Source organism: Hyperoodon ampullatus (assembly GCF_949752795.1).
Source record: "Hyperoodon ampullatus genome assembly, chromosome: 8".
NCBI classification, from domain to species: domain Eukaryota; kingdom Metazoa; phylum Chordata; class Mammalia; order Artiodactyla; family Ziphiidae; genus Hyperoodon; species Hyperoodon ampullatus.
Genome location: NC_136921.1, coordinates 20275539 through 20289692, shown reverse-complemented (window position 1 = coordinate 20289692; position 14154 = coordinate 20275539). Strand labels below are relative to the sequence as shown.

Here is a 14154-nt window from a genome sequence, read left to right as displayed (position 1 = left end):
CCATCTCAAGGAGGAAGAGTTTTGTAACAGCAGTTCCTGCCCTGGAGAGCTGGTAAGAACTTCTCCTTATCAAAGTCAGAGACGAGGTGGGGGGCAGGGAATGGAGGGAGTTAGGGGCAGAGCTGGGGCTCCCGGAGCAATCAAGGCAATAGAATCACCCCTGCCCTAAAGGACAGCGGTCCCCTTCTGGAGGTTCCACTTGCTCAGATACTTTTATTAGGGCAGGTTCTTATTACAGCAGAATACATCATCTTCTAGTAGGAACTCCAGCATGGAGTTCAGACTTACCTGAGGACCTGATGGGGGAGAGGGAACCTAGCTGAAGCCTATGTTCTACGAGGTGGCAAGATGCTCCTGGACAAGAACTCAGGAGGAAATCAGGGGCCAAGAATGGGGGAGCTTGACCTTCACCCCCTGTTTGGGAGGGATGGAAGGGCAATGCTGAAGACCAGCCTCTAGCTCAACACTGCCCCCCAAAGAGTCCCCACCAAGTCCAATGGAGAGCACAGAAGCTCCACAAAGATATTGGGAAGCTCATTAGACTCTGGGGACCCTCCGGCAGAAGGCTCCACAAGAGTCACCATAGACTATCCCAGAGCGTGGCACTGAAAGGGCACCAGTTCCCCAGTGGTGAGTCCAGAGCACACGTCTAGCCCAGCAGTACCAGAGGAGCACCTGAGGGACACCTCCAACAGACTCTTCCAAATTCCTGGGGAGCATTCTACAGGGGGGGTAAGCCCTGCATGAACACACAGGGTCTAAAACAGTGCAATCTGGGTTATCGCTGTTGACGTGACTTCGTTTGTGCTCACAGGCTGGGGGTGACCTGGGAAATATGGGTGACATAATTATTTCTTTAAATTAGATGTCACTCGGATGCACTAACGTACATTGGTTTCCTCACTTTGTCAGTTCATTCAGTGCTCAACAAAATGATATCAAGTACCTAGGGTTTGCCAAAGACTGTGTGTGTCTGGTTTGGGGAGACGAAAATTTCATTTTATTTATATATATATATATATATATATATATATATATATATATATATATGTATGTATGAAATCCTTGCTTTCAAGAACCTCACATCAAGGAGGAGGAAGCAGCCAAATTGATGATTTTAAATCCCCGAAATTGATGCCATTGTAGAGGTAAGCCCGAGGATGCAGATGAGCACAGAGGGAGGGCGGCAATGCATGGAGGTGACGACTGGGCTGAACTGGAAAGGAGAGAGAGCTGGCCAGCCCAAGAGGGCGGGGATGAGGAAAAGGGAAATGAGTGCCGAGGCCCAAGCGGAACCAGAACAGCTCTGAGGGGGAACTGCAGGTTGTTCCCTGTGGCCAGAGTTAAGGATTCAAGAGGGCATGGCCTGAAATAAGGCTGGAGAAGCACACAGGGTCAGAGGCAGGGGCGTCAGGTGCCACATCAGGAATTTGACTCTGCCTGAGGGCAACAGGAGTCTTTGAAGGGTTGCAAGAGGGAAAGAGGGTGATCAAATTCACATTTTTTTTTTTTTTTGGCCGCACCACGCGGCTTGTGGGATCTTAGTTCCCCAATCAGGGATCGAACCCAGGCCCACCGCAGTGAAAGCGCTGAGTCTTAACCGCTGGACTACCAGATAATTCCCTCAAATTCACATTTTAGGAAGGTGGTTCTGGTAGAGAGTGGAGGATGGATTGAGGGAGGAAAGACTTGACACAGAGAGCGTTTAGGAAAATAGTGGTCTGGTAATGTTGGTAGTAGAAGTAGCAGCAGCAACCAACAGTGCCAAGCACCATGCTAACTGCTTTATAAATATAGACTCATTTAATCCACATGACAATTCTATGCAGTGGGTGCTCTCATTATCCCCATTTTACAGATGATGAAACTGAGTCCAGTGAGATGAAATAACTTGCCTGAGGTCTACAACCACTGACATTGCTGGGATCCTAACACAGACAGTCTAGCTCTGAAATCACAGCCATCCCATGATGAATGCAGTAGTTTAGGCAAGAAAAAATAAAGCGGGACCTAACATCATCAGTGAAGACGGTGAGGAAGAGATCATCAAGAGAGATGTTAAGGAGATGGCCTCCGTGGAGAGGAAGAGCAAGGCGAGCGTGAGGGGCACGCCTGTTTCCAGGTTAAGGAGGAGGGGCACCCGTGTCAGGGAATTCTGTGAGACCGGTTTTCTACATGTTGAGTTTGCAGCATCTGTGGGACCTCAGGGGAGATTCATGAAGTGATTAAATGTAAGAATTTGAGCTTAAAGAGAAGCTTAGAAGAGAAGCTGGGAACTATAGGTGTAGGAGACACTGGCAGATACTGGGTGGGGGCTGAAGCCAAGGAGGCAGGTGGGCTAGTCTAGGGAGAACAGGTAGAGAAGAGGACCGAGGCAGACTCTGAAGAACATCCATATTTGAGGAATGAATTGAGAAAAAAAGTAACAAATAAGACCAAGAGAAGTTCTCTGAGAAATAAGAAAACAATGGGATCAGTGGGGTTAAATGGTTCAGAGATCAAATAAGATAAGGCTTGAACGGTATCCATTTCACCGTAAATACAGTTAAAAAGCATACAGGGCTTCCCTGGTGGCGCAGAGGTTGAGAGTCCGCCTGCCGATGCAGGGGACGCGGGTTCGTGCCCCGGTCTGGGAGGATCCCGCGTGCCGCGGAGCGGCTGGGCCCGTGAGCTATGGCCGCTGAGCCTGCGCGTCCGGAGCCTGTGCTCCGCAACGGGAAAGGCCACAACAGTGAGAGGCCCACATACCACAAAAAAAATAAAAATAAAAAAAAAATAAAAAAAAAAATAATAAAAAGCATACAGCAGGCTGGGAGAAGATATTTTACCATGATTGACAAGTATGAGACAGTATGAGTAGACAGGGTAACAGGCCCTTTTATAAACTGATAATAGGAGAATACACTGCAACAGTCTTTTTGAAGCACAATGAGTAGTATTTATCAACATATCAACATGCACAGTTATGACCCAGCAAAATTATACTTAAGCTACTGAAACACTCGTACAAGTTTCCAAAGACCAATATCCAAAAATGTTCATAGTGAGAACCTAAATATTCATCTATAAGGTAATTATCAAATAAGTCAGGTTATGTCCTTGCCATGGGCCATTATGTCATCACTGAAAAGAGTAAGATGGATCTATATGTACTGATGTGAAATAGGTATATAATACATTGTTAAAGTGCAGAACAATATAACTAGTTAGATACTATTTTATTAAAGAAGGAAAAAACACGTTTGTTTGTGCATGGGGGAAGTCTGGAAAAATATTCACAAGATACAGGTGAACAGAAGGATGGAAGAGTATCACATATTACTTTATATGCTTTTTACCACCTGTTTTCTTTACAATATGCACAGTTTATTTTTATAATATTGAAACAGCTTTATTTAAGAAAAGAGTTTACTGGATTTAGCAACCCTAGGTCACTGGGAACATTGGCAAAAGCTGTTTCCTCAGTACAGTGGGCAGGAAGCTGGTTGCAGTGGGTTGAACAGTGAACAAGAAGTTGGCAACGTGGAAAAGGCAACTGCTCACTGCTTTTTCAAGAAGCTTGCCTGTGAAGCGGAGGGCCCAGGGGGAGTGGTCGCTAAAGGAGTTCTAGAACAGAGGGAGGGAGAGAAAGACATATGCAAGTTCAGGGAAAGAGGTGGTTGAGAAGCAGAGGGTGCACAAGGCAAGACCTTCAAGGACGTGAGAGGCAGCGGGGTCCCACGGCCAGGTGCAGGACCTAAAGAGAAGGAAGAATACTTCTCACGCTGCTCATAGAAGGAAGGAAGAAAGCGTACACACAAAGTCAGGCTTACGTGTCAGCTGGGGGCTGGGGTTGCCTGCATCTCCCTTGTAAAGAAGGAGGTGTATGTTGAAAACGAGACAGAGGTAGACTAGGTAAACCTCCACCTTCAGACTGGCAGGCTCTTGCAGAAGCCTTTAGACAAGAAGGCCTGAAAATTCCCAGCTCTCATTACACGGTTGCCAGGAGGAGGCTTGGCCTTCAGTCAGAGTCTCAGAACAGACCTCGTTGTTCCTCTGTGGGAACACCTCCTCTGGTGGGCCTCCTGGATTTCCCCCTCAGCAGCCCTGGGTCAGAACTTTCCAAGTAAAGGCTGCTTTGCTTTTTTCCTGTGCAACAACTGTGACAGCTGTCAAGCCCTGAGTCACAGAGGAGGCATCAGTGGGCACTCCAATAACACAGCAGCTGTAGCAGCAACAACAGGTAGGTGAGCAGTTCAGTCTTCGGGCTGCTGGGGACTATTTCTGATAGAAGGAATTTGGAAACTTCAGTCTCCTCCTTTGAGTCCCCTGAGAACTGAGGTGGTAAATTGCAGAAACAAAATAAGTCTGCACCAAGACAGCACGGTACAAATGAAATTTCTACAGTAATGGAAATGTCCTGTATCTGCACTGTCCAATATGGTAGCCACTAGTCACATGTAGCTATTGAGCACTTGAAATGAGAAACTAAATTTTTATTTTATTTTAATCAATTTAAATTTAAGGGACTTCCGTGGTGGTGCAGTGGTTAAGAATCCACCTGCCAATGCAGGGGACACGGGTTCGAGCCCTGGTCCGGGAAGATCCCACATGCTGCGGAGCAACTAAGCCCGTGTGCCACAACTACTGAGCCTGCATGCCACAACTACTGAAGCTTGCGTGCCTAGAGCCTGAGCTCTGCAACAAGAGAAGCCATCACATTGAGAAGCCTGCACACAACAACGAAGAGTAGCCCCCGCTAGCCGTAAATAGAGAAAGCCCGCGCTCAGCCACGAAGACCCAACGCAGCCAAAAATAAATAAAAAAAATTTCAAGTGCACAGTATAATGCACTTCAAATATAAATATGAAGTGCTTTTACAAACATATTAAACTTAAGTAGCCACATGTGGCTAATCTCATTTTCCAGGGTACCACATTGAGGCACAGAGAGAAATGACCTGCCCAAGCTCACCCTGACCATTAACAGCAGAACCAGGACTGGATGCCGGTTCTGTATTCACCCCACCGTTGGTAGGCCTGCTGTGGGCTCAGTGGAAATGAAATCAATCTAATGAAAATCAAGAAGTAGGATGGTTAGGAAATGTCAAATCTGGGCTGCCCTTTGCACACCCTGTTGTCTGGGACAGAGAGGTACTTAGTGGAGCTCAGCCCCACACTGCAGTGGACACAATAGCAGATTTGAAGTCAGATTAAAAAAAAAAAGTCTCAAAAACTGCTTAAAAGTCAGTTCATCTGCGTCACTCTAGGTAAGTTGCCTAACTCCGGAGTCTTAGTTTCCTCATTCAGAAAGTGCACTCTCCATGGGGTTGTTGTGAGGATTAAATGATACAGATTCTGAAAAGCACTTTCCCTGGAAGCTAGGCCTTAGCAGGCACTCAACATTAGAGCTAATGGGACTAATGCTATTCAGGTTAAAGCAAATTAAGATGTACCTGGAAGTCAGCCCCGAAAGCAGACCCGCTGCTTTCTCTTGCTTGGGGATGTAGTGGGAGAGACCCCATGCTATTAGTTAATTAACTATTTCAGTAATAATAATCACAACGATAAATGCTAACATCGTGCTTTGTATGTGTCTTAAGGGCTTTACAGGTAATCCCTCATTTCATCCTCAGCACAACCCAATTAGTTTGATTCTGTCATTGGCCTCATTTTACAGATGAGTAAACTGAGACTCAGAAAGGAAAAGTTGCTTGCCCAGAGTTGCTAAGCTAGCAGAGTTCTTAACTGCTGTTCTCGTGGCTTCTCTCCGTGTGTCCTGGGCCTCTGCCTGGGTTTAGCTTCACCTGGCCAGGAGTCACTGTGTTCTCCAGCGTGGAAAAGAGAAAGGTGACAAAGAACGTTTGCTAAATAGCTGGACTCAAAGGTTCTTTCCTAGGGGTCGGCAGCTTAGATGAGTTTGCCATAGGCTTTGAGCACTGTGTGGGCCCTGGGATGCATGGAGCAACAGGTCAGGGTAAGGAGTAGTGGAGGGGACTGAGGCTTCAGTCACTGGGGTGGGGGCTTAGGAGGGAGCAGTGAATTAGTGTTCACTGCTCTGCCTGGATTTATCCTTTCACTTATTATCAACAGCAAATGTGACAAAATATATTCTTGGTATCACTCAACACTGTTTTCAAAAATGTATTTGAACTTGGGTGGGATTTTAACTTTTACCAAATGGTTTTCTTTCCAAATTAGATGGTCTTGGTTCCAAAGGTAGTAGCTACTGCAGATACAATTCCAAGTGGACAAGCTAAGAAAAAATAGCAATGCCCTAAGAGAGGCATGCGGTCAGAGCAGATGGTTGGGGAGGGAGGTGAAAGACCAGGTGAGGTAGAACGGGGCCCCCATTTGGGGATGGGCGTTCTCAAAGGGGTATGGCATGGAGAAGGAATCTGTGAGCCTTTAAGGATGCCCAGGGTGGATGGGATGGAGACAAGAGGCATTAAGTACAGGGAAGAAAGCCACCAGACGCACCAGAAGCTAGTTCCGTTTCTGTTGCCTTAAAGAGCTGTTCCCCTTTGAGATGGAAAGATGTTTAAGAGCAGTAGCGCTGCTGGGTTGTAAGCATGGGGTGCCCGAGACTGCTGGGTTGCGGGGAGAGTCAGACAGGGTGGCTGAAAGAGCCAGGGGCTGCTGAGCTCAGGGCAAAGATAAGAGAAATCCTTGCCGTCCTGGGCCAACTACTTCCTTCGGGTGGGCCTCAGTTTCCTCATCTGTGAAATGGAAAGATGGGCTAGAAAAACCCCACAGGCCCCTTCCCAGTGTGAACTCTGCCAGTTAATAAAATGACTACTAGTTATCAAAGAGTTGACCTGGGAATTAATTATTCAAGCTATCAAAGGCATCCCACACCCTCAGGGGCTCCACCCCAGAATTGAGCAATCTAATCCACCACTCACTTCCTCCACTGTGTTCTCACCACCGCCGCCCTTTGTATCAGGCACATCTGCCTTCCTGGAGGTGTCCCACAGGTGACAAGCCCAGAATCCTGGTAAGTCTTGGAACACCCTTCCAGAATGTGTCTGTTCTCTGTCCCCCTTGTCACCCAGCCTCCATTTATCCCCATACTCCTCAGTCTCTCCATTCTTTCTCTAGGCTTCCCTATCCCCAAAGGGAGAGGTTCTGCCCCTCTTGCCTACACCTCTGTCCAACAAGCACCTAGGGCCACTGGCTGCCCACCGCCTTCTCTTGCGGACCCAGCCGGCTCTCCCTGCCTTGGCTAGGATTGGGTCTGAGGAAGAGCCAGATACTACTGAGGCCCTCTTCCCCTATATTAAATGTAAATGTGTGTGGATTATATTTCTAGAGAGAAAGGATACTGGAATTGTATACAAATAACCTTAAATTTGTTGTTGTTATTATTGTGTTGCCGTTGTTAAAAAGATTGCCTTAAATGTTTGGGCTTTTGTAAATGTAGCATTTTCATGAAATAAATTAGAATCATCCTTTCCATGAGTTTTTGAGCTATCATGAGTCATTAAGGGGCTGGCAGTTTCATTCACTGAGGGGATCTCCTGCTTGGTTACGGAGAACATGACTGGGTGGTCAGCAGGGGCCAGTCAGTTCAAGGGCATTTGGTTTATGATTCCTGTAAGGGCTGTTTCTCTCGTTCTGGGCCTGAGGAATAGCAAAGAAAGCAATGCACAAAACCTCAAACAATGGGAGTGAACCAGAGCCAGGTTAACTTCATGATATCTCAAGAACTTAGCTTACAGCTATATTTGATACATGAGCTGTGATTTTTTTTTTTTTTTTTGTAGGAAGTAGATCTGTAGACTGAAAATAGCATGTGAAGCCATTCACACCTAGTTGGAATCCGGGCTGTGGCACTAAAGAGGCTCTGTGACCACAGGCTGGTTTCTGAGCCTCGCTGTGACTGTCTATTTATAACTGCCGAACGACCCCATGTACCTGTGAGGCACAAAGCAGATCTCAGATGTGTATCTCCCTTCCCTTAGTTTCTCCCTTTAACTGTCAAAACATCCTCACCAGAGACTGGTAAATTAAAAAACAAACAAACAACAACAAAACATTCCCCTCCCTCACCCTCCAGGGGCTGGAGGTCATTGCCCTGGCCTGGTTTCCATTCCTGAGTTCTCTACCTTCTGTCCTAACTTGCATGGTCTCCCTCTGGACCCTGAAGCTGAGCCTTCACGTCTGGGCGCGGGAGTTCGCCCATACACCTCCAGCCCAGCTCCAGCACAGCCGAGCACTGGATTATCCAGAATGAGGACTTGTCTGTGAAACATGCTTGGCTGTTGCTGCTTCTTCTGAGAGGCAGTTTCTGCGGCTGCCCCAGCTCTTCCTTCTCACGGCCAATGCTTGTAAATGTGGGGTTCTCCTCTCTAAGGGCACAAGCTCTCTGCACCCATCATGCTCTGCAACCACTCTCAAAGGTGGCCTCCTCTTAGGTCATGGGTCCCCTTAAGAACACCTCTGATCACCTGCTCCCAGAAGTGACCCACCTTGTGACTTCATTAGACATTACCCTGGGCTTCTGAGCAAACTTGCTCTTGACCTTGGGGCTGCAGAGTCAGTGATTGCACGCAGGTTTCGTCAGCAACACTGGCTGAGCCAGCTGTACTATCCACCTCTCTCACTACCGTCCCTGCCTCCTGGCCAGACTGGGCCCCATACTTATCATCACGTCTTTTAGGTTCACAGACTGATCTAATCTGCTCTATCTGTGGTATCCATGTGCTGAGAAGGCAATTTATCTGGCTCCCATCCCTTAGGGGAGAAATACCTTCTCAGGAAGGTGAAGGCTAAGAATTCTATCACTCTGGGGAAAAGGGGCATTGTTTCTCCAGTTTCCTTAACCTCATTTTAGCTTTTTTTTGGTTATGTATGATCGACAGTAACAGTTTCTTCTGCTAAAGAGAAAAGCTTCCTAGGACCTTTGTTGTTGTTGATGATGATGATGATATTGTTGTTTTAATATTTGTGTTTCCTTTGCAATCCTATTTACCTTTGATTAATCTTTTTTAATTGAGATATAATTCACATACTATAAAAGTCATCTTATGTGCACACACACACACACACACACACACAATGGAATACTACTCAGCCATAAAAAAGAATGGAAAAATGTCATTTGCTATAACATGGATGGACCTAGAAATTATTGTACTAAGTGAAGTAAGTCAGACAGAGAAAGACAAATATCACATGATATCACTTATATGTAGAATCTAAAAAAAATGATACAAATGAGCTTATTTAAAAAACAGAAAGAGACTCAGACATTGAAAACAAAATTTATGGTTATGAAAGGGGAAATGGAAGGGAAAGGGATGGATTAGGAGTTTGGGATTAACGGATACACACTACTGTGTGTAGAATGGATAAACAACAGGGACCTATTGCATAGCACGGGGAACTATATTCAGTGTCTTGTGATAACCTATAATGGAAAAGAATCTGAAGGAGAATGTAATGCGTATGTGTAACTGAGTCACTTTGCTGTGCACCTGAAACTAACACAACACTGCAAATCAACTATACTTCAATAAAAAATTTTTTAGAAAAAAAAGTCACCAACTTACAGTATACAATTCAGTGGGGTTTTGTATACAGATGGTCCCCAATTTACAATGGTTCAACTTAAAATTTTTCAACTTTATGATGGTGCAAAAGTGATTTTGCTGTACTTTGAATTTTGAATTTTGATCTTTTCCCAGGCTAGCAATGTACAATAGGATACTCTCTCATGATGCTGGGTAGCGGCCATGCAATCATGAGGATAAACAACCGATACACTTACAGCCATCCTTTACCCATACAAGCAACCATTCTATTTTTCACTTTCAGTATAGAATTCAATAAATTACTTGAGGTATTCCACACTTTATTATAAAATAGATTTTGTGTTAGATGATTTTGCACAACTGTAGGCTAATGTAAGTGTTCTGAGCACATACAAGGTAGGCTAGGCTACTCTATGCTGTTCAGTAGGTTAGGTGTATTAAATGCATTTTCGACTTAGGATATTTTCAACTTATGATAGGTTTACTGGGACGTCACCCCACCATAAGTTGAGGAAGATCTCTATTCACAAAATTACATAATCATTGCCACTGTCTAATTCCAGAGCACTTTCATCACCGCAAAAAGAAACCCTATACTCAGTAACACTCCCCCACCCCCAGCCCCTGGCAGCCACTAATCTACTTTTTGTCTCTACCAATTTGCCTGTTCTGGACATTTCACATACACGGAATCACACAGTATGAAGCCTTTTGTGTCTGGCTTTTTTCACTTAGAATAATGTTTTCAAGGTTCATCCATGTTGTAGCCTGTATCAGTACTTCATTAATTTTTATGATTGAATAATGTTCCCTTGTATGTGTATACTACAATTTGCTTATCTGTTTATCAGTTGATGGACATTTGGATTACTTCCACTTTTTCGTTGCATGCTGCTAAGAATATTCACATACAAGTTTTTGTGCAGACATATGTTTTCTATTCTCTTGGGTATACTAGGAGTGGAATCACTGGGTCGTATGGTAACTCTATATTTAGCTTTCTTAACAACTGCCAAACTGTTTTCCAAAGCAACTGCACCATTTTACATTCCCACCAGCAATGTATGAGGGGTTCAACTTCTCCACATCCTCATCACCATCGTTATAGTCCTTCTTTTTAAATTATGATCATGCAAGTGAGTGTGAGGTAGTTCCTGAGCCTTTTTACTTTATGTTCTTCACTTTAACACTGGGTTCCATGTTGAGGTGGGCTACAGACTGGCATAGGGTAACAGGATGGCCATATCTTGTTATAAAGAAATGGCATGATGCTGATATATTTTGTGGTTCAAAAGGAAGTTAATTCAGTAGCTGGTCACTTTACTTCCTCTCTGCAAACTGGGATAATATTTCAGGGTGGCTGCAGCTTCCCCCAAAAGAAGGCTCTCTGCTACCCCCATAACAAGGGCAGAGCCCACAGAGGTTAGCCAGGCATGCTGGAGAGTCAGGTTTGGAAGAAGGCACTACTAGCAGGGCAGGAAGGGTCCCCAGCAGGACTGGAAAGCCACCAAAACAAGGATCGCGTGTCTCCACCTGCCTTCTCTGCTTCCTGATGCCCCTCGTCCTTAGGCTGGGAACATACTGCCTTTCTCTGCTCACCCCTACATGGCAGAATCTGCCTGTTCAGAGCTCCCAAGATAATGTTACATTTCCACCCATGTGGAGAATCAGTCAGCCACCTGCTTATGATTTTTAATATATTTTTTTCAAACGACACAAGTATGCCCAGAGCAGGCCCCACGCATCTCAGAAGAAAAATTCTGGGCTGTACTAGTGGAGTCAACTTTCTCTTAGCTCGAGCATCCTGAAACTCCATGCTGCTATCACTCAGACTGTTTTTCCAGAACACTTCTTTTTTTTTGCAGTACGCGGGCCTCTCACTGCTGTGGCCTCTCCCATTGCGGAGCACAGGCTCCGGACACGCAGGCTCAGCGGCCATGGCTCACGGGCCCAGCCGCTCCGCGGCATGTGGGATCCTCCTGGACTGGGGCACGAACCCGCATCCCCTGCATCAGCAGGCGGACCCTCAACCACTGCGCCACCAGGGAAGCCCCAGAACACTTCTTTTAAAATAACTTTCAGAAAGTTGGACAAAGGGACTCATCTCTTAGGTTTATAGTCAAGCCTTGATCTTTTCCTAGGAATCTAACACAATTGGATTGCCTGCTTAGTCCCCCAGATTGAGAACTGAATGGTACCTCATGTTTCTGACATTAAAATCAGCCTCAATAGTAAGAGATGCCCACCACCGAGGATCCAAGACATGTTCTGTAGGGATTATCCAAGGGGACGTTTCAACAATGGTTTGGGTGACAGCAATGTTATGGAAAGTGATAAGAACCTCTCTCTGATGTTGAAGGGAACAAGACACTTTTTGTGAAATGTATCACGTTTTACTAAATATGTCTCCAAAACCTTAGTGCTCTGGCCATCCCTTGAAGTGAAAGTTACTTCCATGCAATATACAAGCTAACACAAAGAATCCTATCTAAATGTTGTGAGCAGACAGACTAGAATCTGGGGAGATTTATTGTGCAGTAACCCTCGTCTCTCTTCTCTAGGCCGGAAATTAAGTTTACTTCAAATATGGAAGGATTTAACTGGGAAAACTACAGTGATGGAGATTTTGATAATTACAGTTACAACACTGATCTGCCCTCTATTCTACCGGACTCTGCCCCATGCCAGCCGGAATCTCTGGATATCAACAAGTATGCCGTGGTCGTCATCTATGCCCTGGTCTTCCTGCTGAGCCTCCTGGGAAACTCCCTGGTGATGCTGGTCATCTTATACAGCCGGGTGGGCCGCTCTGTCACCGATGTCTACCTGCTGAACCTGGCCATGGCTGACCTGCTCTTCGCCCTGACCTTGCCTATCTGGGCCACCTCCAAGGCAAAGGGCTGGATCTTTGGCACAGCCCTGTGCAAGGTGGTCTCACTCCTGAAGGAAGTCAACTTCTACAGTGGTATTCTACTGCTGGCCTGCATCAGCATGGACCGCTACCTGGCCATTGTCCATGCCACACGCACGCTGACCCAGAAGCGGCACTGGGTCAAGTTCATATGTTTAGGCATCTGGGTCCTGTCCTTGATCCTGGCCCTGCCCATCTTCGTCTTCCGAAGGGCCATCCACCCGCCCTATTCCAGCCCAGTCTGCTACGAGGACATGGGTGCCAATACAACAAAATGGCGGATGGTGATGCGGGTCCTGCCCCAGACCTTTGGCTTCCTCCTGCCCCTGCTGGTCATGCTGATCTGCTACGGACTCACCCTGCGCACGCTCTTTGCGGCCCACATGGGGCAGAAGCACCGGGCCATGCGGGTCATCTTTGCTGTCGTGCTCGTCTTCCTGCTCTGCTGGCTGCCCTACAACCTGGTCCTGGTTGCAGACACCCTCATGAGGGTCCGGGTGATCGCGGAGACCTGTAAGCGCCGCAATGACATTGGCCGGGCCCTGGATGCCACCGAGATCCTGGGCTTCCTCCACAGCTGCCTCAATCCTCTCATCTATGTCTTCATTGGCCAGAAGTTTCGCCACGGACTCCTCAGGATCATGGCCATCCATGGCCTGATCAGCAAGGAGTTCTTGGTCAAGGACGGCAGGCCTTCCTTTGTTGGCTCTTCTTCAGGGAACACCTCTACTACCCTCTGAGACCGCACGCAGCGCTCCTCCCTTCCCTTCAGTATCCGCCCCAAGCTGCATGTCCTCTGGCTGCTCACAGCCCTGTGTCAAGGCAGGCAGCCCCCCATTGTGGTTACAGAAAGTTGCTGAGGCCACATCCTTACTAGGCCCCCAGCTATGGATTCGAAAGCCCTGGCCCCCACCTCTTACCGTAATTACCATGTCAACTGCTAGAGCTCAGTCCATCCTACCACTGAGACCACAGCACTCTGTCTTCTGGCAGACATTCTTTGAAGATATTCTTTGAAGTGATTACAAAAATTTCCCACCATTGGGAGGCATTAGTGTCAAACACCATTGGTTGCTTCCCCAACTCTCCCTTTCCTTGCCTGCTAATAAAGCCCACCTCCCTTGAGAGAGGCTGAAAATGACAGATACTCACTTTCTCAGACTTCCTTAAGCCAGCAGTGGCCATACCATCTGGTTCTGATAAATAAGAATTAAAGGCAAATTGTGTGCTGGTAAATCACTTTCCTGGGGGAAAAAGTCTTGGTTTGTAGCATTTACCACCTTCTGTGGTGTAAATAAATGCTCCCACCATGACCAATTTCAAGGTGGCAGTGTTTAGCAATGAGATCACAAGATCTAGAAAATGTAATAATCTGCTTTCACAAGCACATACAAACTGGCTTCAGTGCATCATTGCTTAAGAAGTCTACTGAGGCCAGGAAACCCCTGGGAAGTATTCCTGATGTGAGAGAGAGAGAGAGAGAGAAAGGGAAACATATCTTTTGTTCTTGCTTTTTAATATGGTTATAGGATATGCTATGTGGTGCCAAGGCAGCCACTTTGTGAAAATGAGATGAAAAGTATGCCCAACACACTCGAGTTGCTGGAGCCAAAGGATATAAAGAACCTGAGAGGACTTCCCTGGTGGTGCAGTGGTTAAGAATCCGCCTGCCAATGCAGGGGACACAGGTTCAAACCCTGGTCCGGGAAGATCCCACATGCCTCAGAGC

The 14154-nt window shown here is 46.4% G+C and overlaps 1 protein-coding gene across 1 annotated transcript; it reads left to right on the top strand.

The window, feature by feature from the left end:
* Nucleotides 1–2153: 2153 nt before the first annotated feature.
* On the top strand, nucleotides 2154–13165 carry LOC307057419 (C-X-C chemokine receptor type 2-like; the record flags this gene model as incomplete). Its single annotated transcript, XM_079710630.1, has 2 exons — nucleotides 2154–2221; nucleotides 12076–13165. The coding sequence occupies exons 1-2, from the start codon at nucleotides 2217–2219 to the stop codon at nucleotides 13163–13165; spliced, it is 1095 nt and encodes a 364-aa protein (XP_079566756.1). The 5' UTR covers nucleotides 2154–2216.
* Between the last annotated feature and the right edge of the window lie 989 nt (nucleotides 13166–14154).